At 47.6% G+C, this 26,003-nt stretch overlaps 1 protein-coding gene across 6 annotated transcripts in view; it reads left to right on the forward strand.

The window, feature by feature from the left end:
- The first annotated feature begins 8,460 nt into the window (after positions 1 to 8,460).
- Positions 8,461 to 26,003, forward strand: part of DNM2 (dynamin 2) — an 85,997-nt gene continuing 68,454 nt past the window's right edge. For 4 of the 6 annotated variants that reach the window (XM_061150323.1, XM_061150321.1, XM_061150320.1 and 1 more), the window contains exon 1: positions 8,462 to 8,690. In XM_061150323.1, the coding sequence (XP_061006306.1) occupies positions 8,530 to 8,690 (161 nt within the window). In that variant the 5' untranslated portion in view covers positions 8,462 to 8,529. Of the gene's footprint in view, positions 8,691 to 26,003 lie in introns of all 6 variants that reach the window. The other 2 variants (XM_061150325.1, XM_061150324.1) reach the window with 1 other exon arrangement.

Genomic DNA, 26,003 nt, shown 5'->3' on the forward strand with positions numbered 1-26,003 from the left:
AATGACATTTGCACCGTCCTTAAGATTCTTGGCCCAATTTCCTAGTGTTGCTAGGCTGATTAGTCTGAATTTAAGGATATAATTTACTTGTTCCTAAGATAAAGGGAGAACTTAATACTTAAATGACCCCAGCCTGGTGTTAATGATATAGATCCATCCCATTATGGGAGTTTTCCTGTAAAGATGAGATGTTACAGTTTTTGATTGAGACTCAGGTTTTCATTCTGATAGAGTCTTAGTGTGCCTAAAAGAAAATTTAAATCTCTGGCCAGAGCAAGTATTACTAATTGACCAGGTGAGAGGATCCCATCTAGTAGTAATACCATGAGTAGAAAGAACAGGACTGAACTCTCCTGAAATAAATTTTCTAAGGTCTATCTATTCAGAGGCTTGGAGGGGAGAAATCCACCAAGGTAATCCAGAAATACTAGACAGAGGTAATTGGCCACAAACCCAGCAATTCGATTGATTTTTAAAACTAGCACAGGATCCTGTTCATGAGGAAAAACATTTGATTTATATGCGAAAGTCCAAGAAGTCAAGAAAGCACTATAAATGATCATACAAATCAGGTCTAGCATCTTGGGCAAGGTGTCTGCTTCTGATGTTGTCTTCTCATCCTGGTGGAGTGGACCAAAGGACCTTTTTATCCTCTGATAAAAGGTCCTTCCACCCAGGTTGGAGACAGTCCCTTAAGTGATGTCTTTTTCCAGTCTTGGTTGCAGGTCATGAGGCATCTGATCTTCATCCAAAGATTACTGAAATCAGCTTCAGAAACAAACTTAGATGGCCTTTAATAATTCAATTATTTTACATTAATATAGCATAACAGCAAAGAACTATCCAGGAGATGAGTCTTAGTAGATACAGGCCTCCAGTAACAAAACTAGGATTTAACATTCATTGAACCATCTTTTTCTCCCTAAAAATACCCTCATTTTTACCAAATATAACCAAATTAAGACTAGTTTGTGAAAAAAGTCTGATTTCAATAAACTTTTCCTGATGATTTATATAAACATAATTAATGATAGACTTTTTTGTTTTTTCCTTGCTGAAACTTATAAAATGAGTCTTGGGCTGAACTTTTTTTTTTTTTTAGTCTTGGGCTGAACTTTTAAAAAAGCCTCTCAGGGCTAGGAAAGTCAAGCCAAAGGCTTGTCACAGATTTCACCTAACAGGTTTAGGGGATTTCCTCCCTTCTCAAAGTCTCCAAAATTCCTTGAGATTTCTATACCTGTTAGTGATGTAGCCATTCTAACTTACCTGATAAAGCTAACTGGAAACCTAAGAGTTTCCAATCTCTGGAGGGGTCAGATAGGAAGGTAAATGTTTCAATTTTGCTTACAAAAGTATAATTTTACCAAATTACTATAAGTCATAATTAGTTTGAGGGGGAGATTTTCCTTACACCTGGAAAAGAGATTCAAACCAGTCATTTTTCAGATAGACACTATAAAAGTTACAAGCATATTCATGAGCTCATTCAGTCCTTTTGTTAATCTTTGTGAAGCCATCAGGTTTCCCATTAGAATCCTTTAATTTCTTAGCCAGTTCAGCATTATGGTTTGAAAGTCAGAAACTTGTATTTATCCCAAAGTCCTTTCTGTAAATCAAAAGAGGACGCAGTTTTGCAAAAAACATCAGAATAAAACCGTAACTGTCTATAATGGTGGAAGACTTAATAAGGCATGCTTAAAATCTAATTACAATGCAGTTGACAAAGAAACTTGGTTATGGCTGTGACCAACACTTCAAGATAGTAACTAGAATCATGACTGATAACATTCTACCGGGACATATCAGAATTTTACGCACTCCATATAATTTATAGGTTATCTATAATAGTAGCATTTACCATACTATATAACCTGAGGAGATTGATTACTCAATTGATTACTTCCCATGCACTTCAACATACCAAATGAGCCTAATTAGTTTAATATCTCCCTTTGGAATGTTTCAGGGGGCCCTCTGAAGCATGCCAAAGTTACCTAGAAATTAAAATAATTTTAATTAAAATTTGATATTTGGGAAGCTAGTCAAAAAGTTTTAAAACACTTGGTTAAATATCACCATGAGACAATACTTATTCCTTAACCAAAGTAACCGGAGATCTCAAAAGCAAATAAAAATCACTTGAAGGCAAAGAAATTCATAAACTCTGTTATCAAAAATGTCACTTCAAGAAAACTTTTCTCTGAACAGAAAGAAAAAGTTAAATCCAAGTCTTTAGTATACTCCCAATAAGAGTCATTTTCCCAACTAAATTCAGTCTAGTCTTAGGAAATCCTGATCATGCATAACTCTTTTCAGTATTTTTTTATTCCTCACACTTTCATTTACTGAAAACAAATATCTTAATTTCTTTAAAGTTTTTTTCCCACGTTGAGTTATTTTTCTTGTGGACAAATTTGTAACAGGTAGAATAAGGTATTATTTGACCTCCAATAAACCTAGGTACAACAGGAATATTATACTTAACACTGATAACTCTAGACATGTCTATATTAATCAAAGCAACAAACTTAAGCCATCTTCAGTAGCAAATATCAACTCAGTACTGGATTATTTCCCAGATCATGGATCCTAAAATTTATCTTGTTCAATTTTCTTTTTTTTTTTTTTTCAATTTTCTATAGATTTAATTTGTAAGTACTTACTTTCAAGTCAGTTAAAATAGTTCATTTACAAGTGAACTTTTACATAAAGACAACCAAAAATCTAAGTCTTTTCTTCTTGAATTCAAAAGGCTTTTCCCCTGCTCCCCACTTTTTTTTTTTTTTTTTCTTCCCTGAGGGCCTGGGCAAAGGGGAGAGAAATACCATTGCTTTTATTTATTTACTTTTGGCTCTGCTGGGTCTTCACTGCTGTGTGAGGGCTTTCTCTAGTTGCAGCAAGTAGGGGCTACTCCTCACTGCAGTACACCGGCTTCTTGTGTTGGCTTCTCTTGTGGAGCAGAGGGGTTTTCATTCCAATCCCAAAGAAAGGCAATGCCAAAGAATGTTCAAACTACTGTACAATTGCACTCATTTCACGTGCTAGCAAGGTAATATTCAAAATCCTTCAAGCTAGTCTTCAGAAGTATATGATCTGAGATCTTTCAGTTGTATAAGCTGGATTCAGAAAAGGCAGAGGAACCAGAGATCAAATTGCAAACATCCATTTGATCATAGAAAAAGCAAGGGAATTCCAGAAAATCTACTTTTGCTTCATTGACTATGCTAAAGCCTTTGACTGTGTGGATCACAACGAACTGAAAAACTCTTAAAGAGATGGGAATACCAGACCACCTTACTTGTCTCCTGAGAAACCTGTTTGCAGGTCAAGAAGCCACAGTTAGAACCAGACATGGAACAATGTGAAAGTGAAAAGTGAAGTCACTCAGTCATGTCCGACTCTTTGCGACCCCATGGACTGTAGCCCCCCAGGCTCCTCGGTCCATGGGATTTTCCAGGCATGAATACTGGAGTGGGTTGCCATTTCCTTCTCCAGGGGATCTTCCCAACCCAGGGATCAAATCCAGGTCTCCCGCATTATAGGTAGACGCTTTACCGTCTGAGCTACCAGGGAAGCCCAATGGACTGGTTCAAATTTGGGAAAGGAGTACATCAAGGATGTATATTGTCACCATGCTTATTTAACTTATATGCAGAGTACATCATGAGAAATGCTGGCCTGGATGAAGCACAAGCTGGAATCAAGATTGCCGGGAGAAATAGCAACAACCTCAGATATACAAATGATACCACTCTAATGGCAGAAAGTAAAGAGGAACTAAAGAGCCTCTTGATGAGGGTAAAAGAGGAGAGTGAAAAAGCTGGCTTAAAACTCAACTTGCAAAAATCTAAGATCATGACATCCAGTCCCATCACTTCATGGCAAATCAGTCAGTTCAGTCGCTTAGTCATGTCCAACTCTTTGGCACCCAATGGACTGCAGCACACCAGGCTTCCCTGTCCATCACCAATTCCCAGAGCTTGTTCAAACTCATGTCCATCAAGTCGGTGATGCCATCCAACCATCTCATCATCTGTCATTCCCTTCTCTTCCTGCCTTCAATCTTTCCCAGCATCAGGGTCTTTTCCAATGCGTCAGTTCTTTGTATCAGGTAGCCTGATAAAACTACTAGAAAAATAGATGGGGAAAAAGTGGAAATAGTGACAGATTTTATTTTCTTGGGCTCCAAGATCACTATACACGGTGACTGCAGCCATGAAATTGAAAGACAGTTACTCCCTGGAAGAAAAGCTATGGCAAACCTAGACAGTGTATTAAAAAGCAGAGAGCTAATACCTTTGTATTAGCTGCAAAGGTCTGTCTAGACAAAGTTATATTTTTCCTAGTAATCATGTATGGATGTGAGAGTTGGACCATACAGAAAGCTGAGTGCTAAAGAATTGATGCTTTTGAACTGTGGTGTTGGAGAAGACTCTTGAGAGTCCCTTGGTCTGCAAGGAGATCAAACCAATCAATCCTAAAGGAAATCAGTCCTGAATATTCATTGGAAGGACTGATGCTGAACTGAAGCTTCAATAATTTGGCCACCTGATACGAAGAGCCAGCTCACTGGAAAAGACCCTGATGCTGGGAAAGATTGAGGGCAGGAGGAGAACGGGGTGACAGAGGATGAGATGGTTGGATGGCATCACCAATTCAATGGATGTGGGTTTGAGGAAACTCCGGGAGATGGTGAAGGACAGGGAAGCCTGGTGTGCTGCAGTCCATGAGATCACAAAGGGTCAGCCATAACTTAGCGACTGAACAATAACAACCTAAAGACCTGTTTCACCAGTTACCCTGGTGCATGAAGGGCCTCATTCTGTACCCTGAATTCCCTTCAGGGCAGATTGAAGGTCAACAGCTGCAGCAGCAAAGATTCAATCTCTGCAGAGGCAGATGATCAATGCCCTTGGCAAGGGCCAGTTTGTAGTTGATAGGCACATGGTCCCCACCCCCACCCCCACTGACAATAATAAGTAACCATAGCAGCACTGGTGTCTGGGAACCCAGCTTGTAGGTAATGCTTAGAGTGGGAGCTGCATCCCTTTCCTGTGACTCAGAACCCCAAGCCATCCTGGGGGGTAGGTGGCATGAAGACTCTTGTCCTCCCCTTTTTATAGATGAGGAAACAAGTCTAGAGAGGCGAAAATCACTTGCCCAAGGTCACCATTAAGGAAGTAGCAGCTTGGCTCCAGAGGTCTGGCTCTTAGCCTTAACTCTTCAGACTTGTGGCTTAATTTCATTGTCAGTAAACACAGTGATGATAATACATGTGATCCAGAAGGTGCTTACAGGGCTTCCCAGGTGGCTCAGTGGTAAATAATCTGCCTGCCAATGCAGGAGACATGGGTTTGATCCCTGGGTCAGGAAGATCCCTGAGGAAGATCTCCAGGAGAGGGAAATGAAAACCCACTACAGTATTCTTTTTTTTTTAATTTTTTTATTTTTTCAGTGGGTTTTGTCATACATTGACATGAATCAGCAATAGATTTACACGTATTCCCCATCCCGATCCCCCCTCCCACCTCCCTCTCCACCAGATTCCTCTGGGTCTTCCCAGTGCACCAGGCCCGAGCACTTGTCTCATGCATCCCACCTGGGCTGGTGACCTGTTTCACCATAGATAATATACATGCTGTTCTTTCACAACATCCCACCCTCACCTTCTCCCACAGAGTTCAAAAGTCTGTTCTGTACTTCTGTGTCTATTTTTCTGTTTTGCATAAAGGGTTGTCGTTACCATCTTTCTAAATTCCATATATATGTGTTAGTATGCTGTAATGTTCTTTATCTTTCTGGCTTACTTCACTCTGTATAATGGGCTCCAGTTTCATCCATCTCATTAGAACTGGTTCAAATGAATTCTTTTTAATGGCTGAGTAATATTCCATGGTGTATATGTACCACAGCTTCCTTATCCATTCATCTGCTGATGGGCATCTAGGTTGCTTCCATGTCCTGGCTATTCCACTACAGTATTCTTGCCTGGAGAATGCCATGGACAGAGGAGCCTAGCAGGCTACAGTCCGTAGGGTCGCAAGAGTCAGATACGACTTGGCCACTAAACCACCACCACAGTATTCTTGCCTGGGAAACCCCATAGACAGAGGAGGCTGGCAGGTTACAATCCATGGGATCGTGAAAGAGTTGGACACGACTTAGCTGACTAAACAACAACAAAGAAGGTGCTAACACCGTGCCTGGCACTGTTCTAAACAGTTGTCAAATGTATTTAACTTTTGCAACCTTATGGTTTCCCATTTTACAGATAAGGAAACTGAGAAATGAAGTCACTTGGTCATTATCACCCATCAAAGAAACAGACCCAGGATCTAATCCAGATATGGCCAGTTATAGAGCTGGTACTCTGAGCTACAGTGTTTTTAAATTGAAAAGTAACGTGTAGAAGGATGTACAGTCAAATACCATAAAAATGCAACACTTTTTCTCAATTTGTGTGTTCTATAAATTTTCCATGTGTACTTTTTTTTTTATGAATGTCAGCATCTTTTACATGCTTTCTGTACCTTGCTTTTTTTTTTTTTTTTTTGCCAGTTAACAACTTAGTCTTTTATTTGCCCAAGGTCAGCTGTTACAAGCACTGAGGCCCCAAGACTTCCAGAAGGGATGGGGTGGGGGGAGCCATCCTGCCTCCCAGGTGCTGTCTGCCCCATCCTGCTTCCTGCAGGAGATGGGAGAGTAGATAAAGTGTACCCTGCGCCATCAAGTATCTCCTCAATTTTGTGTGTCAGTCGCTCAGTCATGTCTGACTCTGCAACCCCATGTACTGCGACCCCAAGGACCCCAGGCTCCTCTGTCCAAGGGATTCTCCAGGCAAGAGTACTGGAGTGGGTTGCCATTTCCTTCTTTAACCCCCCTTTCTCTTAGTATACTGTATCTCAAATTATTTACACTTTAGTACATGAAAATTTACTCAATTTTGTTTATGGCTGCTACAACAGTATTTATTTAATGAGCTCCATGGATGAGCAGTTAGTGTATTTCAAGTTTCTGCCACCGTGGTCAAGGCTGCAGTGCCAAACACTGTCAGTCTTTTTGCTTGTCTCTGAGACCTGCAGTTTTGGGTCATGAAGCGGGCAATACCACCCTTGTCATTCTTTTACCCCTTGTTTCTCCATTCCCCTGTTACTGCCTGGCCGAGTCAGACTACTTCCCCACCTCCTTTGCTCCTAACTCCTTACTGAGCTACTTCTCTTTGGCTTGTCTATGCCCAGAATCATCAAATCACTTGTCTTAAAGTTCGGTCCACCTATTATTCCTGGCCTCTCTTCCAGATGATCAAGAGTCCCAGTTCTCAGAACCCTCAATTTTGCGTGCAAAATAACGTGTCTTTTCCTAGGGAGAGGATCCCTTGAGTTTCATTGGGTACTCAAAAAGATCCAAGGTGAGCCAAGGTTGAAGAGGTAGGGGAACAACGTTGGAGCATTAGCCGCATCAAGAAAGGCCTGAGCAGAAGGTGTTCCAAGGAGAGAGCACGGCGTTTGCAAGGGCATGGAGACGTGACTTAACAGGAATGAAAGTGGGAGCCACCGTGGCCTCGCTAGACTACCTCTCCGTAGGAACCACTAACCGCTTGACTTTCAAAGTATATTGGGACCTTCAAAATATGTTGGGACCCCGCGCAGGCAGCTGATTTGCAAGCTCGCGGCTGAGATGCATTCTGAGACTTGTAGTTTTCTTTAGAGCCCAGGAACACAAGTGACTGTCAGCACTGAGTCCTACCACGAGGCGGCGCGCGTTGCCGCGTACTGTGGACCTATCCTCTGCTCCAGAAGACCGTACTTGACCTACAGCATTCACAAGCAAGAACGGGAGGAGGTTCTTTGATGGACAGATACAGCTTTCAATCAGAGTCAAGATTTGGAAGTTAAATCCCACCCTCTTTGACTTGTGGGGTGATGGAAAGGAGTGATATTTATATAAACCAATGGGAAATTTTTAGGGAACTAGATAGCGTCAAGTGAAGAACCGATCCTTAGTATCATTGGCCAGCCTTGTTGACTGGTGGGTCTGCCTGCCAATAAGACTGGCGGATGTTCCTTCTATCCAGGAACACCCCCTAGTAGGCGGGGCCAACATGCCTTTTCCCGAAACACCGCCTCCCAGCCGAGGCAACTCGCTTGCCGCTGCTATTGGCTCTTGCACAATAGCGACAGTTCTTGTGCCCAATGAATCAGAGAATAGGCCCCAGGGGGCGGGCTCATTCGGCCATCGGCCCGTGCCTCACTTTCATTGGCTTGTGTGCAGGAGTGACAGTCAAGACGGCCAATCGGAGTTGGTGCGAGGGTTTTTGGCGCAGCCCCAGGGCTCCGGCGGGAGGTCGGTCGGGTCGGGTGTCGCTTGAGAACCGGATGAGGCGGCGACCGTGAGGCCGAGCCGGGAGCGGGCGTCGCGCCGAGGCCCGGGCGGGCGGGGAGCAACGGCCGCGGACGCCGCGGGGCCGCGTCGTTGAGGGACAGGGGCGGGCGAGGAGCGCGGGGCGCTCGGGCCGGGGCCACCGGCGCCATGGGCAACCGCGGGATGGAAGAGCTGATCCCGCTGGTCAACAAGCTGCAGGATGCCTTCAGTTCCATCGGCCAGAGCTGCCACCTGGACCTGCCGCAGATCGCCGTGGTGGGCGGCCAGAGCGCCGGCAAGAGCTCTGTGCTCGAGAACTTCGTGGGCCGGTGAGCGAGCTCGGTGGCGACGGCGGGCGGGCGGCGGCCTACGGCGCGGAGGGCAGACTGGGAATGGCGCGCCCTGCGCCGCCGGCGTAACTGCGGCGCTTGCGTGCCCGCGACCGGGACGGGGACAGGGGGGCGGGCCCTGTGGGACGCCCTGGGTGGAGGGCTCCCTGCAGGGGCTGGGGAGCTGGCCCAGACCTAAGGGGCGTCCCACGCGCTGGGGGGCGTGGGCCAGGAAGTGCAGTGCAAGACCTCTGACTCTCTGGCCCCCAGCTCTAGTGGGTGAATTCTACCATCTGGTTGTCTGTCTGTCCTGAACCTGTCTCCTAGATATTTACTGGGCCGATCCCCGTGGTCTGGCCGGCTGTTCATTGATTTGGAGCAGTTCCTGTCGTCTGGCTTGCTGTCTCTCTGTCCTAGATAGGCTTCTCCGCCACCACCATTTGGCTGTCCATCTGTCCAGGACCGCAGGGCAGCCCCCTGCTGCCTGGCTAGCTAGCCAGAAGGCTCTGTCCTGTCTGGTTGCCCATCCGTGCCCCTCACAGACTTAGCTCTTCCTCTGTTGGGTTACCCAGCTGGCCTGTGCTGTCTGACTGGCTGGCCGGACCCTCAGAGACCCTGTTGTCTGGCTCTCCTGGGCTGCCTCTTTAACTTGGTGCCTGGTGATCGCTGGCTCTTCACTTCCAAGTGGATCCTTTTGTCTTTGTGTCCTGGTGTCAGTCCTTTTCGTCTCCTTGACCCCACCTCTGGACAGGGGATGAGAAGAGCTTACAGAAGAGTAGGGTGCTGAAGGGTGAGACTTGAACTCCTCTTCTCTGAATTGGAAGTAGCACCCTGGGGGGCAGACTTACTCCAGGAGTCTTTTCTTGGCCCATGTCAGGGTGCCTGCAGGGCCCTGGAACATAGAGATCAGCCCCCAAACCAAAGCCTGCATGGTGGGGGTCCTCCTTGGATCCCGGGAAGGAACTTCTGGCCTGATCAGGCTGCAGTGGCAAGAGCTGGGATATAGCCTTCCCTGGGAAGCCCCGAGAAGTTTCAGTTTGCCCATCTGTCCAGTGGACAAATTCCACTCTGGGCTGTTTCCAGGATTCACAAAGCTAATGGAGGAGAATGGGCCCTGTGGCCACTGAGGTTGGTTACCTCTCCCCTCTCCTCCCCCCACCTCTTTTCCTTCTGCCTCCCAGATGGAGGGCCACTTCTCCATTCTGGGAAGGACTCCATTTGCGACTGTGGCTGCCAGATGATAACGTCATGGCGGTTGGTGGTTTACTTGTGAAGTCGTGTGTCTGACTCTTTGCGACCCCATGGACTGTAGTCCACCAGACCTCTTGGTCCATGGTATTTCCCAAGCAAGAATACTGGAGTGGGTTGCCATTTCCTCCTCCAGGGGATCATCCCGACCCAGGGATCGAACACATGTCTCCTGCATTGCTGGCAGATTCTTTACCGCTCAGCCACCAGGGAAGCCCTGATAACATCATAGTCATCATCATGTTCATGTTGTTATCAGTGTTAAAGAGGTTCATCCAGCAGCTCCCAAGCTGACTTCTCTCTTGGTTCAGCTCAGAAAAGACTTGCTGTTTGCCCAAGGCCACCAGGCTGGCGCTCAGTGAAGCCCAGCCCCGCCCTGCCTTCCCAGTGGCCTGGGGTTTTGCTCCCAGCGGCATGAATTTCCTCCTTTGCTGCTGTGTCTCTGGCGAAATGCCCTCTTTCTGCTGTGGCGGAAAGGTGTGGACTTGGGATCAGCCCAGCCTGGGTCCCCTGCTTGGCCATCTTCCTGCCTCCTCAGGCTCTGGTGGGTGTCTGCAAAGCTCTGTCCATTTCATCTGCCTTGTGACCTTGTACAGGTTGTTTGACCTCTCTGAGCCTCAGAGAAAAAGGGCTGATGGATCCTTAACAGCACTTGCAAGGATGCAGTGACACAGTGTGTTAAAAGTGCTTACTTAGCATAGTGCCTGGCACCTAGTGGGTCTCCTTGGATGGGGCTGTTGCTCACTAGGCTGATTCCATTCATGGGTGTTTATATGCTTAGTTGCTCAGTCATGTCAACTCTTTGTGAGTCTACGGACTGTAGCCCTCAGGCTTCTCTGTCGATGGGATTTCCCAGGCGAGAATACTGGAGTGGGTTGCTATTTCCTTCTCCAGGGGATCTTCCCAACCCAGGGGTCATACCCAGGTCTCCTGCCTTGGAGGCGGATTCTTTTTTTTTTTTTTTCAGGCGGATTCTTTACTGGCTGAGCCACCAGGGAAGCCCCAGTTCCTTTCATATCAATAACCAAAGCTAGTCAGAATTCAAGTGCTCTGAAGTTACACACTGGACTTCACTGAAGCCTCATGAGGCTGGCACCGCTACGATCCCATTTTCCAGAGCAGAAAACTGAGGCCCAAAGAGCTGAGCATTCTAGCAAGAGGTTGTTCAGTGAAGGATCAAGGTCTTTGGGTTGGGGAAACCCAGGGTCTCTCTCCGATCCCCACCTCTCCTTGATCCCTCTGTCCTTCATCATTCCCTCCCAGCCACCCTGGAACCTGGCAACTGCCAGCTGCTACTGAGCTGGCTCCTGTGGCAACCTCCTCCTGAGCCTGCAGCGTGGCATCGGTCATTACGGGCATTGACTCAGGGCTCGAGAACCAAAGCTGTGAAAAGGCCTCTCTTTGGATAGGGGGTTCTCAAATGAAGCCAACTTCTTTTTACTTATGGGGCGTGGGTAAGGCTTCTCGGCTACAAAGCCCTGACACTGCGGGATGGCAAGCAGACCTCGCTTTAAATCCCCCTGCCTGCTTCTTTCTGTGACTGTGGCTGAACTGTGCTGCAGCCAGGGACCTCTTTCCTCCTGTGTACGTTAGACCCGCACAGAACGTCTCCCGGCTGGTTTCAAGGGACAGACAGGAGAGCATGTCTTCAGGCTCTCTGTGCCTGGGGCTAGCATGTCTGCTCCGTTTCCTTGCCTCCTCAGTGGATTTTTTTTTTTTTTTCCCAGTGGATTTTTTAAGATCGAGGTCTGAGTGAGAATAGACCTCTAAGCTCAGCTTGGGAGACAAGCAGGAGAGGGAGGCAGAGGTCTAGTCCTCCAGCTCAGAGTCCCCCAGGCTTGGACTCGATCCTGTGAGTCTTTGCTTCTGAGCCTCAGTCTTCCCAGCTGGGCAATGGGGCTGTAAACAGTGTCTACTCATGGGCCCCATGCAGGCCACCAGGCTGGGTGTGCTTCACCTCTTAGGGTATTGAGGGCAGAGTGAGGATTTAAAATCTCTTAACAAAATTTTTTTTTCATTAATTTAAAATTTTACTTGTTTATTTTTGGTTGTCCTGGGTCTTCATTGCTGTGTGTGGACTTTCTCTAGTTGTGGCGAGCTGGGGCTGCTCTTCATTGTGGTGCACAGACTTCTTTTTGCAGTGGCTTCTCTTATTGTTGAACATAGGCTCAGTAGTTGTGTAGGCTCTGTTGCCCCCTGTAGGCAACTGTGTAGAATCCTCCCAGACCAGAGATCGAACCTGTGTCCCCTGCATTGGCAGACAGATTCTCAGCCACTGAACCACCAGGAAAGTCTGAATTTACAGTTTTAAATGGAGAGTCAGGGAAGGCCTACACGGGAAGGTGACATTTGAGCAGAGACTTCAGGGGGTAAGGGAGGACTCATCAGCATAATCTGCAGGAAGAGCATCCAGGCTGTGGGAACGACTGCTGCAAAGGCTCTGAGGTGGGAGAGTGCTGAGCACAGTGGGAGAGGAGAGGAGATGAGTTTAGTGGGATACTGGGCGGGTGGTGAGGTGCACACCACAGGCAGCCCTGGGGCCAGGGATTGCTCTGGGGAGAGGGAGTGCCGCCGGTCATGCTGCTCAGATACTCCTGGACCTGGTCCTGGACAAGCTGTGGGCCCTCACCTTTGATTTCCAGCAGTACCTTGACAGTGTAGTGCCTGTAAGCACATCCGGACCTGGTGCCATTTTTCGTTTAACAAGGAGTAGCTGCCCACAGGTGCAGCCGTTTCCAGCTGCATTTCCATTCGGTCTTGGGTGATGGGTCCCTGCAGGGAGACATAACTGTACCAAGAGGCCATCCCCGGACACACAGTGGGGGCCAGGTGAATGCATGTCGGATGAATGTTGGTTCACTTTCCTGCCAGACTGAGGGGTGGGTGCATGGTTTGCCCTTTGGGCTGGTTTGTCCCTTAACAGATCTTGGGGGTTCAGAGATGCTTGAAAATGACAGCTGCTGTTTCCAAGGCCTTTCCTGTTGGGCAAAGCCAAAGTGCTTTTGCCTGTGTGGTCTGTAGTACCCAGGCCAGCTGGATCATGGAGAGTCCCAAGGCGCCTGTGGGAAGGTGGCCGTCCATCAGCTGAATGACCTCGCTTCTTGGCCTCAGTTTCATTGTCTGGAAAATGGGGGTCGTGTGGTCCCTCTCTCCTGGGAGCAAGGCGTGAGATTTCAAATGAGCTAATCCTTGTGAAAATATTAGACTGGTGCCATTTTGTACAGTTCTGGGTCAGGACTCTTAAAGGTCAGTTGTTAATTTCTCTTCTCTGAAAGAAAAGGAATTTGTGGTTATGTTGTTAATACAAGTAATGCCTCTTTTTAGCACAGCCACTTATTAAGCCTCTATCAATGTAGTTTGAGCTGTGGGGATGAGTTAGAACCAGCTGGCGAACCAGGTCCTGAAATGCTAGTGGGAGCCTGTTCCTGCTGTTTCTAAGTGGGAATGGTGACTGTGAACAAGTACTTGGCCATGAGAGTTTCTTAACGTTTGTTCAGTGTGTGATGGTGGGAAGTCGGGAGCAGAAAGGCCCAACAGCAGCCAGTTGACTCCTAGCCAATGTGTCCAGACACAACCCACTGCAAAACAGCTACTCAGAGCGATCTAGAAGATTTAATGACCCAGAAGAAAAGAATGAGGGGAGAAGGGGGCGGCAGAGGATGAGATGGTTGGATGGCATCACCGACTCAATGGACGTGAATTTGAGGAACCTTCAGGAGATAGTGGAGGACAGGGAAATCTGGCAGGCTACAGTCCGTGGGGTCGCGAAGAGTTGGGCATGACTCATACAACAGCAGCAACAACAACAGAATGTGTATGAGACCTGTTAGGGTCCAGACCGAGTGGACGAGTGACCCCATCTTATTCCAGACGCTTGTATTTTCATGGTAAAAAGCCTGGGGAAATGTACAGCTCCAAACCCTACCTGTGGGTTGTCTCCCCACGTGATTGTTGGTTCTTTTTTGTTCTTCGGCGGTTATGTGCATCACCAGGAAGACAGATTGATTTCTCCAGAACTCAGCTGTGGGCTGCTCAGTTGCTTTTCAGAGTTATTTATCTGGGATAATGGCCCTCGTTAGGTACATGGATTGAAATCCCCTGGTGATAAGTCCGGTTGATTGTGAGTGAGGGCAGAGGACGGTCTCACGGACGGTTCTAGATTTGGAGTTCTCAAAGGTAGGGTGAGTGGAAGGGGCTGGGCGCAGCATGGAACCCTGGGACTCTCTGGTGTGTGCATTTGGCTCAGAGACCCATCTGCCAAGCTTTTGCCCAATTTGAATGAAAATGCCTGAAATTACAGGCCCCTCCACTGCAGGAAAAAAATGGGGACATCAGCTAACCCTTAATTTACTGGGGTTGCCAACCGCATGCTGTAATTAAGCCCTTATTGTGTGAAAGCTTCGGAAAAACGCAAGCCGATAATGAGATATTTATAGGCCATTAGCAACGATCTGAATAAAGAAAAAAATCGCCCTGCCTCTGAAGCAAAATGGCAGTAGGGAGAAAAGACTCCTACTTCCCGGTGTGTTTGTGGTTTCTGTTAGTATTGGCAGTGAGGTGCCTGCTTGATGCTGGCGAGTTTTCCTTTTGCAGTCACCCTCGCCTTGAACAGGGAGCAGAGTGGCCCTTTTGGTTTCACCTGCTGCTGGGTGTTCATAACCCAGGAAGGGCTGGTGTTGGTGAAGAATCACTTGGTGCTGGGGCCCAGGGACTTATGTCTACAGTCTGACTGCGTGGTCTCAGCAGTCCTGGGGGGCAGATACTGCTCTTCGCATCCCTGCTTTACAGGTGGGGAAACTGAGGCCTGAGAAGGGAATCGGCTTGAAGTCACACAGGGAGGAGGCAGAAGTGGGGCCTGAGGCAGGCCTGCCTCCTTCAGAGCCCACTGGCCAGTGGGATTGGCAAGGTGTGGTCGTGGCTTTTGACAGTCAGGTCATTAGTGGATGCTACGATGCTTGTATCAGGGTCAGGCTGGGTTGTTGAATGGAATGACTTCTGGTTTTGGGGATCTCTGGAGGCTATTAGCCATGTGTCCAACAGCTTGTGGGGTGCTGGGGACCCAATGGGGACTGAGATGGACAGAGCCCTGCAGAATGGTTAAATTAGCAGCCACATTCTAAAGATAGAGAAATACAAGGAAAATGATGGCGAGGAGTGAGAGAGTGGCTGAGGGGGGCTGTTTCAGATGAGGAGGTTGGGATGGGCCCTGCCATGGAGCCAGCCCCTGAAGACGCCAGGGAAGGGTGTCCCAGGCAGAGGACTCTGCAGGTGCCTTCCTCAGATGTGGAAAGGGAACTGAGTCGAAGGCAAGACCACTGCTGCTGCTGCTAAGTCACTTCAGTCGTGTCCAACTCTGTGCGACCCCATAGATGGCAGCCCACCATGCTCCCCCGTCCCTGGGATTCTCCAGGCAAGAACACTGGAGAGGGTTGCCATTTCCTTCTCCACTTTTCCTGAATTTTAATTGTAAAAATAGAACACTGAAGACCACATTCTCAGAAAAAGGGAAACCCGGACACAGGAGGAAGAATACTGCCCACTCTGCCCCTCCCTTCCAGCTCCACATGGGAACACCATTGTCAGCTTGGCGTATATCCTGCCAGACCCCTCTCTTGTTTACATACCAATGGACATGCTGGTACTTAGACAAAATACACAGCACTGTTTGGGGTCGCTTCTTTTTCAGGCACATCTTCTTTCCAGAACTGGGACTGCCCTGTTAATATCTTTCAGTAGCTGGTTTTTCCATCGCTCAACGCATCCTAGAGGTCCTTCCCTGTTGGAGTGTTTGTAACTCTGCTTAGAGCTTTCTGACCTTCCTAGAAGGGTGAGGATGAAGGCAGGGGGCCAGCGGGAGTCACTGCAGCCATCCCGATGAGAGAGGACAGCGCTGCCACGAGTGCTGTTTGTCACAATCCAGGTGGGGACCTGGGCACAGTCACCTCACCCGCTGTGAGGCCAAGGCTTGATCTCTGTTTCCTGGTGGGGAAACTGAGTCACCAAGGTTTACCCCAGTGGCCAGAACCCAGAGGCTCGAGCTTCATGCGAGTCCCCTTCCCCCAAGGCCTTCTTGCCCGTATCTAGAGCCGCATCCTTACCCCTGGCTTTGTTGGACTCTCCAAGCCCCCTTTTCCCCTTGGTTTGATCTGTAGAAGGTCCAGTTTCCACTCCTGCACGGCATTTATACTTGACAATGGCCTCAGAAGTTTCTGGTACGAGGCTAAGTTTCGAGGAATAATCCGAGCCCTCGCGGGGTCCCTGCAGTGCCCACAGGGGTGTCTGGTGCCCGGGCTCAGCTGCCCGAGTTGCCTCCCCTGGTGGCGGTCGGAGCAGGGCTCTGTTTTTCCACTTGCACTGAGTGGACTTCCTGTGCCCTTGACACACTCAGCGTGGGCCAGGCACTGGGTACTGTTGGCACATCACCTCAGCTTGGCCCCATTTTACAGATGAGGCAGTTGAAGGGGTGGAAATGGGGCAGGCCAAGGAAGGACACTTGTTCACTCTGCCCATATCTGTCCTCACTGGAGAGTGGTGTCCCCATGATGAGCGGCAGAGTCTGGGTTTGAATGGGGACGTCACAGTGAGTGAGGCCCGGGGGGTCCTTCTGTCGGGAGGCACTGCTCAATGAGAAGTGAGTGGAGGCAGAGGCCCCTTAGGGAGCCTTGGCATTGGAATGGTGGTCAGGGAATACTTCTTAGAGGAGGCAGTAGGTCTCTCTGCCTAGACAGGTAAACAGAGACCTTTGTGCCCATCCTGCCTGGCTTGGGCCCCGGCTCAAAGCTCAGGGCCTGTTTTCCACAGGGCACCCTCTTATCTTTTTCACGGCTGCGTAATACTCCACAGCAAGAAGACGCCTTTAGTTTATTCACCAGCCTCTTGGTGATGGGTGCTCAGGCTGCTTTTCTTCACCCACTCCCAGGGTTTGCACGTGGACTTGGGGCACCTGTGTAGGACACGGGAGAGGAGCATGTGGGGAGACTGGTGGCCAGGCCTGGGTGTGGAGGCCAGGATGCCTCCCAGCAGCTGCTTCCCCTGGGCTGCATGAGTGGACTTGGGATTGACCAGAGAGTCCTGCCTGGTGCCCCCGTATCGGTGTGTCTTCACCGCTCCCACCCCCTTCCACAGCCCGGACTGCTGCATTGCCTCTGCCCTGGTCCCCTGGCGCCTGACCCCCCGCCACAGCATCCAAACGGTACCTGTGAACACCCGAGTCTGGGCATGGCCCTCTTCTTCCTGCCACCCTCTGTGGCTCCCATTTCAACTTGGGGTAAATGTCCAAGTCCTCCACTTGCCCCCAACACCTCCCCACCCCCACTGCTCCCCCTTTTCCCCGAGCTCATCTACCAGCCACATGGCCTCTTGGCCGCCCCTCAACCTCACCCCCCACTCAGGGTTACGCCTACCCAGGGCCTTTCCCTTCCTTCCTCCACGTCTCCTCTTTCTCCATGTTCTCCATGTCCTGCTCCTCTCTTCTTGGGTGGATCCTTGCTCAAACCTCAGCTCTCCGAGAGGCTGGCCCTGACCTACCCCAGTCACTCGGCTGCCTGCCTCAACATGGTTTCTTCAGAGCTCTTACTGGGGCCTGCAGCGGTTTTGTGTTTTTGTCTCCTCACGTTGCAGACGGCAGGTCCCCCCGGGGCAGGGATCTCTGACTGGCATAGAGTAGGAGCACGAATATTTGTTGCATGAATGTCCCTCCAAACCAGAATTGAATTGGCTTCACTGCACAGATGTTTACTGAGAAGGGACCCAAGGACAGCCCTGGGATTTGCCTGTGGGGGCCCATAGCCTGCCCATGTTATGTGGGACCAAGAACAGAAGAGGGGCTTGGGGTGTCCCAGGGGGGACAGAAGCACATGTATCCCCTTATAAGGAGGGCTGTGGTTTGCAGAGTAATAACAGGGCTAAGGCCGCAGGGCCAGCCAGGCATGACTCTCTCTGGACTGACTTCCTAGCTATGAGATGGGGCCAGGCTGCCCCCCGTCCCCAACCCAGGGATGTGGGGGCTAAGACCCTGCAGTTTCCAGTGAGCTGCCCCCTCCGACTCTTGCTTCCTGCTCGGGTGCCTGGCGGCCCTGGCAGGAGCGGGTCCCCCTTGGTCCAGGTGCTGGCATCTTCTCACAGCGGGGCCCCAAGGTTTGAAGGAGGTTTCCCCTGGCTCAGATGGTAAGGAATCTGCCTGCAGTGCAGGAGACCCGAGTTCAGTCCTTGGGTCTGGAAAATCCCCTGGAGAAGGGAATGGCTACTCACTCCGGTATTCTTGCCTGGAGAATTCCAAGGACAGAGTAGCCTGTGGGCTACAGTCCATGGGGTCCCAAAAGGGTTGTACACAACTGAACACCCAACACTTTCCCCACCCCCACGTCCGTCCCCCTGCCCGTTCTTGATCCAAGTGCCTGCTTGGATCAAGAACCGAGGGAAAGAAGCCGCTGGAGTCTGGCAGCCCCATGAGTGTCTGTGCCAGATGCCCAGTGCCAGACCCCTCCCGACACCCACTGAAAACTCCCAGGGGGATTCCAGTCACGTGCTGGAGCACAGTGGAGAACCGTTGCTGTTTGTCACTGGAGACCTTCTCTGGCTCAGCTTGAACCTGCTCGGACCACAGACCCAGAGGTTGTGGCCAAGTGACCATCAGACCTATCCAGGGCCCCAATGACACCCTCACACCCATGGAAGAGGTGGAGGCACCCTGAAGACTCTGCCCCATGACACATTTTCCCAGCGATAAGAGTCTTTAGGGACTTGCAGGCCGGCAGGCGAGTCCGCAGAGCAGGCAAGAACAGTCCCAGCTGGGGTCACGCCCGCCTGCCGGATGATACGGCCTGGCACGGCTGGCCAGCCCTGGAGGAAGCCCCACGCTGGGTGTGTGACAAGCCTCTTCTGTCCTAGCCGTGGGACCTCTGTCTTCCGTGCTGATGGCCAGGACCCTTCTGGAGGGTCACAGTCCCCCCTTGCCTAGAAAGCCCCCAGCAGGCCCTGCAGCCAATCGCTTGGAGGATGATACCCTCAGAGTGGTTCTTTTCTGGATGGTGGGGCAGTGAAGACCCAGGGATCTATGAATCAAGATCGGGGGCCGTGAACCGCAGACTGAGCTTGGGGGAGGCTGCCAGTGGTTTGGGCTGACACGTCTCTTGTCTTGCAACACTTACTTCCCGTCGTCTCGGCGGAAGCCCTTTAGACGGAAGTGGGCTGCAGCGGCCTCTGTCCTGTGGCACTGCCTGGCACAGGTCACCAGGGAGCTCAGAGCAGGCCACTTTCTGGGTGGGGAGGCCTCACCTGGAATTCCCTCGGCAAAAGGATGTCCTGGCTTGATTTTTAATTACGAGCATTCTTGGACTGTTTACTTGTGAAATACAATTCTCTCCTATAGGAAGAATAAGGCAGGGGCTCCTGTTGCCCTTCGCTTGGAACCACCTTCATCAGCTTGTGGCTCTTGCCAGATCCTTTTTCATTATTTTTATGTGTGAGTGTCCCCGATCCCCCCCCCCCACCCCCTTAAATGCCACAGTTAAGTCTATCTTGGTTTTCTTTCTTTTTTTTTTTTTTTTTTGGTGCCTGGTCCTGGGGCTTGCAGGATCTTAGTTTCTGACCAGGGATTGAATCCAGGCCCCCGCACAGAGAGCGCTAAGTCCTAACCACTGGGCCACCAGGGGATTCCCAGGTCTGTCTCTGATAGTCCAAAATCTCACCAGAATGTATCCCCCCTCATCCCAAGCTCTTTGCTCCTCAGTGTCTCAAGAGGTTTTTGCCTTGGTTTTGTTTTTAAAGGAATTTTTCATTTTGGAATAATTTTAGATTTACAGAAAATAAGCTTTAAATTTACAGAAATTGTGAGGCTAGTACAGAGAGCTTCCGTATACTCTTCACCCATCTTTCCCTAACGTTAACCTCCTGCTTTGATGTGATAACATTTCTCACAACTAAGAAGTTAACCTTGGGACTTCCCTGGTGGTCCAGTGGTTAAGAATCCGCCTTCTGATGCAGGGGACACAAGTTCAATCCCTGGTCAGGGAGCTTAATCTCACATGCCTCATGGTCAGAAAACCAGAACATAAAACAAACACTCTTTAAAAAAAAAAAAAAAAAACACTCTTGCAACACTCAATAAAAGACTTTAAAAATTGTTTAAAAAAAAAAAAAATAGTGCACCATGCAGCTGATTCAGAGTTGTGCAGTGATCACTATTATCTAATTTCAGAACATTTTCTTACCCCCCCCCCCCAAAAAAAAAACAAAACAGAAGAAAAACTATGCTTATTAAGTGGTCATTCTCCACTCCCAGTTCTTGGCAACCGCTCGTCTACTTTCTTTGAATTTGCCTGTTTGGACATTTCTGTCGATGAATCATGCACTCTGTAGCTGTTTGTGGCTGGCTTCTTTTACTTTGCATTAATATGTTCAGAGTTCATCCTTATTGTAGCATCTATCAGAACTCCATTCCTTTTTAATGGCTGCTTAATATTCCACTCTATGGTTACACCACTTTGTGTTTATCCAGTCCTCAGTTGATGGACATTTGGGTCGTTTCCACCTTTTGGCTAATAGGAGTTGTGCTCTACTAAACCTTTTTGTACAGATTTTTTGGGGGCACATATGCGTTCCTTCCTTCTTGGTTTGTACCTAGGAGTGGAAGTGCTGAGTCAAATGGTAATCTTGAGAAACCCCTAGACAGTTTTCCACGGTGCCTGCATCACTTTGCATTCTTACCAGCACTGTAGGAGGGCGCTGGTTTCTCCACAACACCGTCAGCACTTGGTATTATCAGCTTCCTAGTGGGTGTGAAGTGGTTTTTTGCTCATAGGTGTTTTTTTTCTCATTTGCCTGATGAGCTTCTCATGTGCCTATTGGCCATTTGTATATCTTCTTTGGAGATATCTTTATTCAGATCCTTTGTCACACTTTTAAGTTGGGTTATTTGTCTCTTTATTATTGATGTGTAAAAATTCTTTACACCTGATGTCAAAATGAGACCTTCTGACATAAATGATTTGCAGATATTTTCTCCCATTATGCGGGTTGCTTTTTCACTGTCTTGTGCCCTTTGAAGCAGAAAAGTTTTAAATTTTGATGAAATCCTGTCCTTTTTTTCCTTTTATGTATTTATTTGACTGGGTTGGGTCTTAATCGCATCCTGTGGGCTCAGCAGTTGCGGCTGTTGGGCTCCAGAGTGTGCAGGCTTGGTTGCCCTGTGGCAGGTGGGATCTTAATTCCCCAACCAGGGATGGAGCCTACATCCCCTGCATTGGATGGTGGCTTCCTAACCACTGAGCCACCAAGGAAGTCCCCTGTCTTTTTTTTTTCTTTTGTCACTTATGCTTTTGGTATCATAGCCAAGAAGCCATTGACTGGTCCTTGAAGATTTAGTCCCATATTTTCTTTTAAATATTTTGTAGTTGTAGTGCTTCCATTTAGATTTCTGATCCATTTTGAGTTAACTTTTGTATATGGTGTAGGGTAGAAGTCTGATATTCTTTTGCTTGTAGCTATTAATAGTTGTCCCAGCACCAGTTGTTGAAAAGAACATTCTTTACTCATTGAATATTTTTGGCGCCTTGGGTTCAAAATCGTTTGGCCATTAGGAGTTCCCTGGTGGTCTAGTGGTTAGGACCTGGGGCTTTCTCCACTGTGGCCCTGGGTTCAATCCCTAGTCGGGGAACTAAGATCCCCTAAGCTGCATAGTACACAGCCAAAAAAAAGAGAAAGCTCAGTTGACCATAAATGCAGAGAGTCCAGAGTATATTTCTGGACCCTCAAATCTATTCTGTTGATGTCTCTGTCTCCCCTACTGCCAGCACTACACAGTCTTCATTTCTGGACCTTTGCAGTAAGTTTTGAAATTGGCAAGTGTGAGTCTGGTAGCTTTGTTCTTTTTTCAAGGTTGTTTTGGCTAGTCTTGCGTCCCTTGCATTTCAGTGTGAATTTTAGGATCAGCGTATTCATTATTGCAAAAAATGCTGTTGAGATTTTGAGAATTTTGTTAAATCTCTAGGTCAATCCGGGGAGTATTGCCATCTTAACAATATTAAGTCTTCCACTGGGGAGGGATAAATTAGGAGACTGGGATCAGCATATACACACTACTATATTTAAAATGAAAGGTGAAAGGAGAAAGGGTTAGTCGCTCAATCATGTCCGACTCTTTGCAACCCCATGGACTGTAGCCCACCAGGCTTCTCTATCCATGGAATTCTTTAGGCAAGAATACTGGAGTGGGTAGCCACTTCTTTCTTCAGGGGATCTTCCCGACCTAGGGATCGAACTAGGGTCTCCTGTATTGCAGGCAGATAAAATAGATAACTAATAAAGACCTACTGTATAGCACAGGGATGCCTACTCAGTATTCTGTAGTAACCTATATGGGAAAAGGATCTAGAAAAGAATGAATATATGTATAACCGATGCATTTTGCTACACATTTGAAACTAACACAACATTGTAAATCAACTATACTCCAATTAAAAACAAAAAAAGTCTTCCAGTCTGGGAACACAAGCTGTGTTCCCATTTATTTAGGACTTTAATTTCTTTCAACGATATATTTTACTTTTCAGTGTAGAAGTTTCATGCTTCTTTTGTTAAATTTATTCCTAAGTACTTAATTTTTTCATGCTTTTAAATGGAATTTCCCCCTTAATTTCATTTTCAGATTGTTCACTGCTGGTGTGTAATAATAGGACTGATTTTTGTATATTGATCTTGCATCCTGCAACCTTGTTGAACTCATTTACCTTTTTTTTTTTTTTGGTAAGTTTTAAGATTCCTCAACATATTCTGTAGACATGATCATATCATCTGTGAATGGTTTTCCTTCTTCCTTTGGATGCCTTCTTTTTCAGCCTGACTGCTCTGGCTGGACCCCCCCCATTATAGTGTTGAACAGAAGTGAGAGTGGGCATCTTTGCCTTGTTCCTGATCTTTGTGGGAAAGCTTTCAGTCTTTCACCGTTAAGTATGACATTAGCTGTGGGTTTCGCGTAGATACATCTGTCCTTTATTAAGATGAGAAGAAGAAGAAAGTCGCTCAGTCGTGTCCGACTCTTTGCAACCCCATGGACTATACAGTCCATGTAATTCTCCAGGCTGGAATACTGGAGTGGGTAGCCTTTCCCTTCTCCAGGGAATCTTCCCAACCCAGGGATCGAACCCAGGTCTCCCGCCTTGCAGGCAGATTCTTGACCAGCTGAGCCACCAGGGAAGCCCATTAAGATGAGGAAATTCCCTTCTATTCCTAGTTTGTTGTAGTAGTCCTTTTTCATGAAAGGGTGTTGAATTTTGCCAAATGCTTTTTCTGCATCTATTGAGATAATCATACAGTTTTGTCATTTATTCTGTTAATATGGTGTAATTAAAAAAATAATATTTCTTTACTTATTTTTGGCTGAGCTGGGTTTTCGTTGCTGTGCAGGCTTTTTTCTAGTTGCAGCGAGTGGGACATGGGGAGGGCTACCCTCTAGATGCGGTGCTTGGGCTTCTCATTGCGGTGTCTTTTTTTTTTTTTAATATTTTATTTATATTTGTTTTTATTTTACTGTGCTAGATCTTAGTTGCAGCATGTGGTATCTAGCACCCCAACCAGGGATAAATTAGGAGCACAGAGGCTTAACCACTGGACCACTAGGGAAGTCCTTCATGGCGGTGTCTTCTCTTGTGAAACCCAGGCTCTGGGGCTCAGGTTTCAGCAGTTCCAGCTCCCGGGCTCTAGAGCGCAGGCTCAGTAGCTGTGGCACGTGCGTTGAGTTGCTCCGAGGCATGTGGAGTCTTCCTGGACCAGGCACTGAACCCATGTTTCCTTCATTGGCAGGTGGATTCTTCACCACTGAGCCATCAGGGAAGTCCAGTATGGTGTATTATATTGATTCATTTTTCCCTTTGGACCAACACTGCATTCCTGGAATAAATCTCACTTGATTATGGCATATTTTTTTATGTTACCGGATTTAGTTTACTAGTATTTTGTTGTGGATTTTCTTGGGTGTCTTTATTCATAAGAGATACTGGTTTGTGGTTTTCTTGTGATATTTTTGTCTAGCTTTGGTATCAGGGTAATGTTGCCCTCACAGAATGAGCTAGGAGGTGTTTCTATTTTGGGGAAGAGTTTGTAAAAGATTGGTATCAATTCTTTACATGTTTGTGAGAGTTGACCAGTGAAGCTGTTTTGAGTCAGGCCTTTCTTTGTGGGTAAATTTTTGCTTTACTTGCTATGGGTCTATTCAGATTTCTTTCTTCTTCTTCTTTTTTTTTTTGGCTGCAGTGTGGGGCATGTGGGATCTTAGTTCCGCAAACCAGGGATTGAAACCATGCTCCTTGCTGTGGAAGCATGGAGTCAACCACTGGCCTTCCAGGGAAGCCCCCGTGGAAGATCAATTTTTTTTTTTTGGAAGATCAATTTTAAATTAAAAATCTTTCTTCTTTCTAAAAACAAATTTAAAAATGGTTTTTAATCAGAAAAAAATTGCTAAAGCTTTATTGAGGTGTAATTGCCATGTACAAAATTGCAGTCTTCTCCTGTAACGTCAGTACTTCCATCCATACATTCCCTCTGTGTACTGCTTTAGCTGTGCCCTACAAGATTTCTGATGTTGTGCTTTCATTTTCATTCATCTCAACGTATTTTCTAAATCCCTTTGTGATTTCTTCTTTGACTCACTGGCTATTTAGGAATGTACCGTTTAGTTTCCACATATTTGTGAATTTCCCACACTTTCCTGCTGTTACTTTTTTCAAACTTGCTACAGTGTGGTCACAAAACATACTTTGTATGATTTCATTCAGGCCTTTCACAGTTACTCAGTATCATTTTATGACCTCAAATATGGCCTATCCCAGAAGACCTATTCCAGGTGCCCTTGATAAGAATGTGGATTCTGCTCTTGTGGGCGGAGTGCTCTATACATGCCTTGAGGTCTTGTTGGTTTATGGTGGTGGTGGTTGGTTTATGGTGGTGGAGTTTACATTTTCTTATTTCCTCAGCCATCTTTTGTCCAGTGATTTTTTTCTATTTTTTTGTTTTGGCCTCGTCTCTTAGTTTCCTAGCATCTTAGTTTCCCAACTGGGGATGGAACCCGTGCCCTCCGCAGTGAGAGCCCGGAGTCCTAACCACTGGACCACCAGCAAAAATGAAAGTGGTAGTCACTCAGTCATGTCCTACTCACTGCCACCTCATGGACTGTAACCCCTGTTCACGGAATTCTCCACACAAGAATACTGGAGTGGATAGCCATTCCCTTCTCCAGGGGGATCTTCCTGGCCCAGGGGTTGAACCTGGGTCTGCCACTCTGCCGGCAGATTCTTCACCATCTGCGCCACCAGGGAAGTCCCTGCTACTGCAGGTGGGGTGTTGACGTCTCCAGCTACTATCATTGACTCGGCTGTATTTCCCTTGCTCTGTGCTGTCTTTACAGCTGTGTCGTATTCCTCGGTCTCACTAAATCCAGTCACTCTCTTGCATGAGGTTTTTTTCCTCCCTGAATTGAAATATAGTTGATTTACAACATGTTAATTTCAGGTTTATGACATAGTGATTCAGTTATACACACAGAATATAGAAAAAGAATATGTTGTTCTTTTTTAGATTCTTTTCCATGAAAGGTTATTATAAGATCTTGAAAATAGTTCTGTGTTCTATGCAGTAGGTCCGTGTTGTTTATTTTATATATAGTAGTGTGGATATGTTAATCCCAACCTCCTAATTATCTTCCCCCTCCCACCCTCTGTCCTCCTTGGTAATCATGAGTGTGTTTCTGCACGTGCTTTTAGGTGTTTCTTGTTTTCTCCACCTTGGAGGTCGGCAGATTTGTGTGTCTGCTAGGCTAAGGGCTGATCCCTGGAAGGGGGCTGCTGTGCTGAAAAGGGGGCAGACTCAGAATCTTCTTGCCAAAGACCTTCTGGGAGTGCCAGGGGGTGACATCCCCTGCCATCCCCATCCCCTTGTGAATGGTCCTGCGGGACAGGGCCCCACGTGTGCCAGGCACTGGGCTTCATGTGACTCTTCCTTCTCGTCCTGCCTGCCAACAACCTGATGGGGCAGGCACTGTTTTTTAGGCTTATTTTATTGTTTCGTTGCTAA

This window comes from Dama dama, chromosome 9, assembly GCF_033118175.1.
Source record: "Dama dama isolate Ldn47 chromosome 9, ASM3311817v1, whole genome shotgun sequence".
NCBI lineage: Eukaryota > Metazoa > Chordata > Mammalia > Artiodactyla > Cervidae > Dama > Dama dama.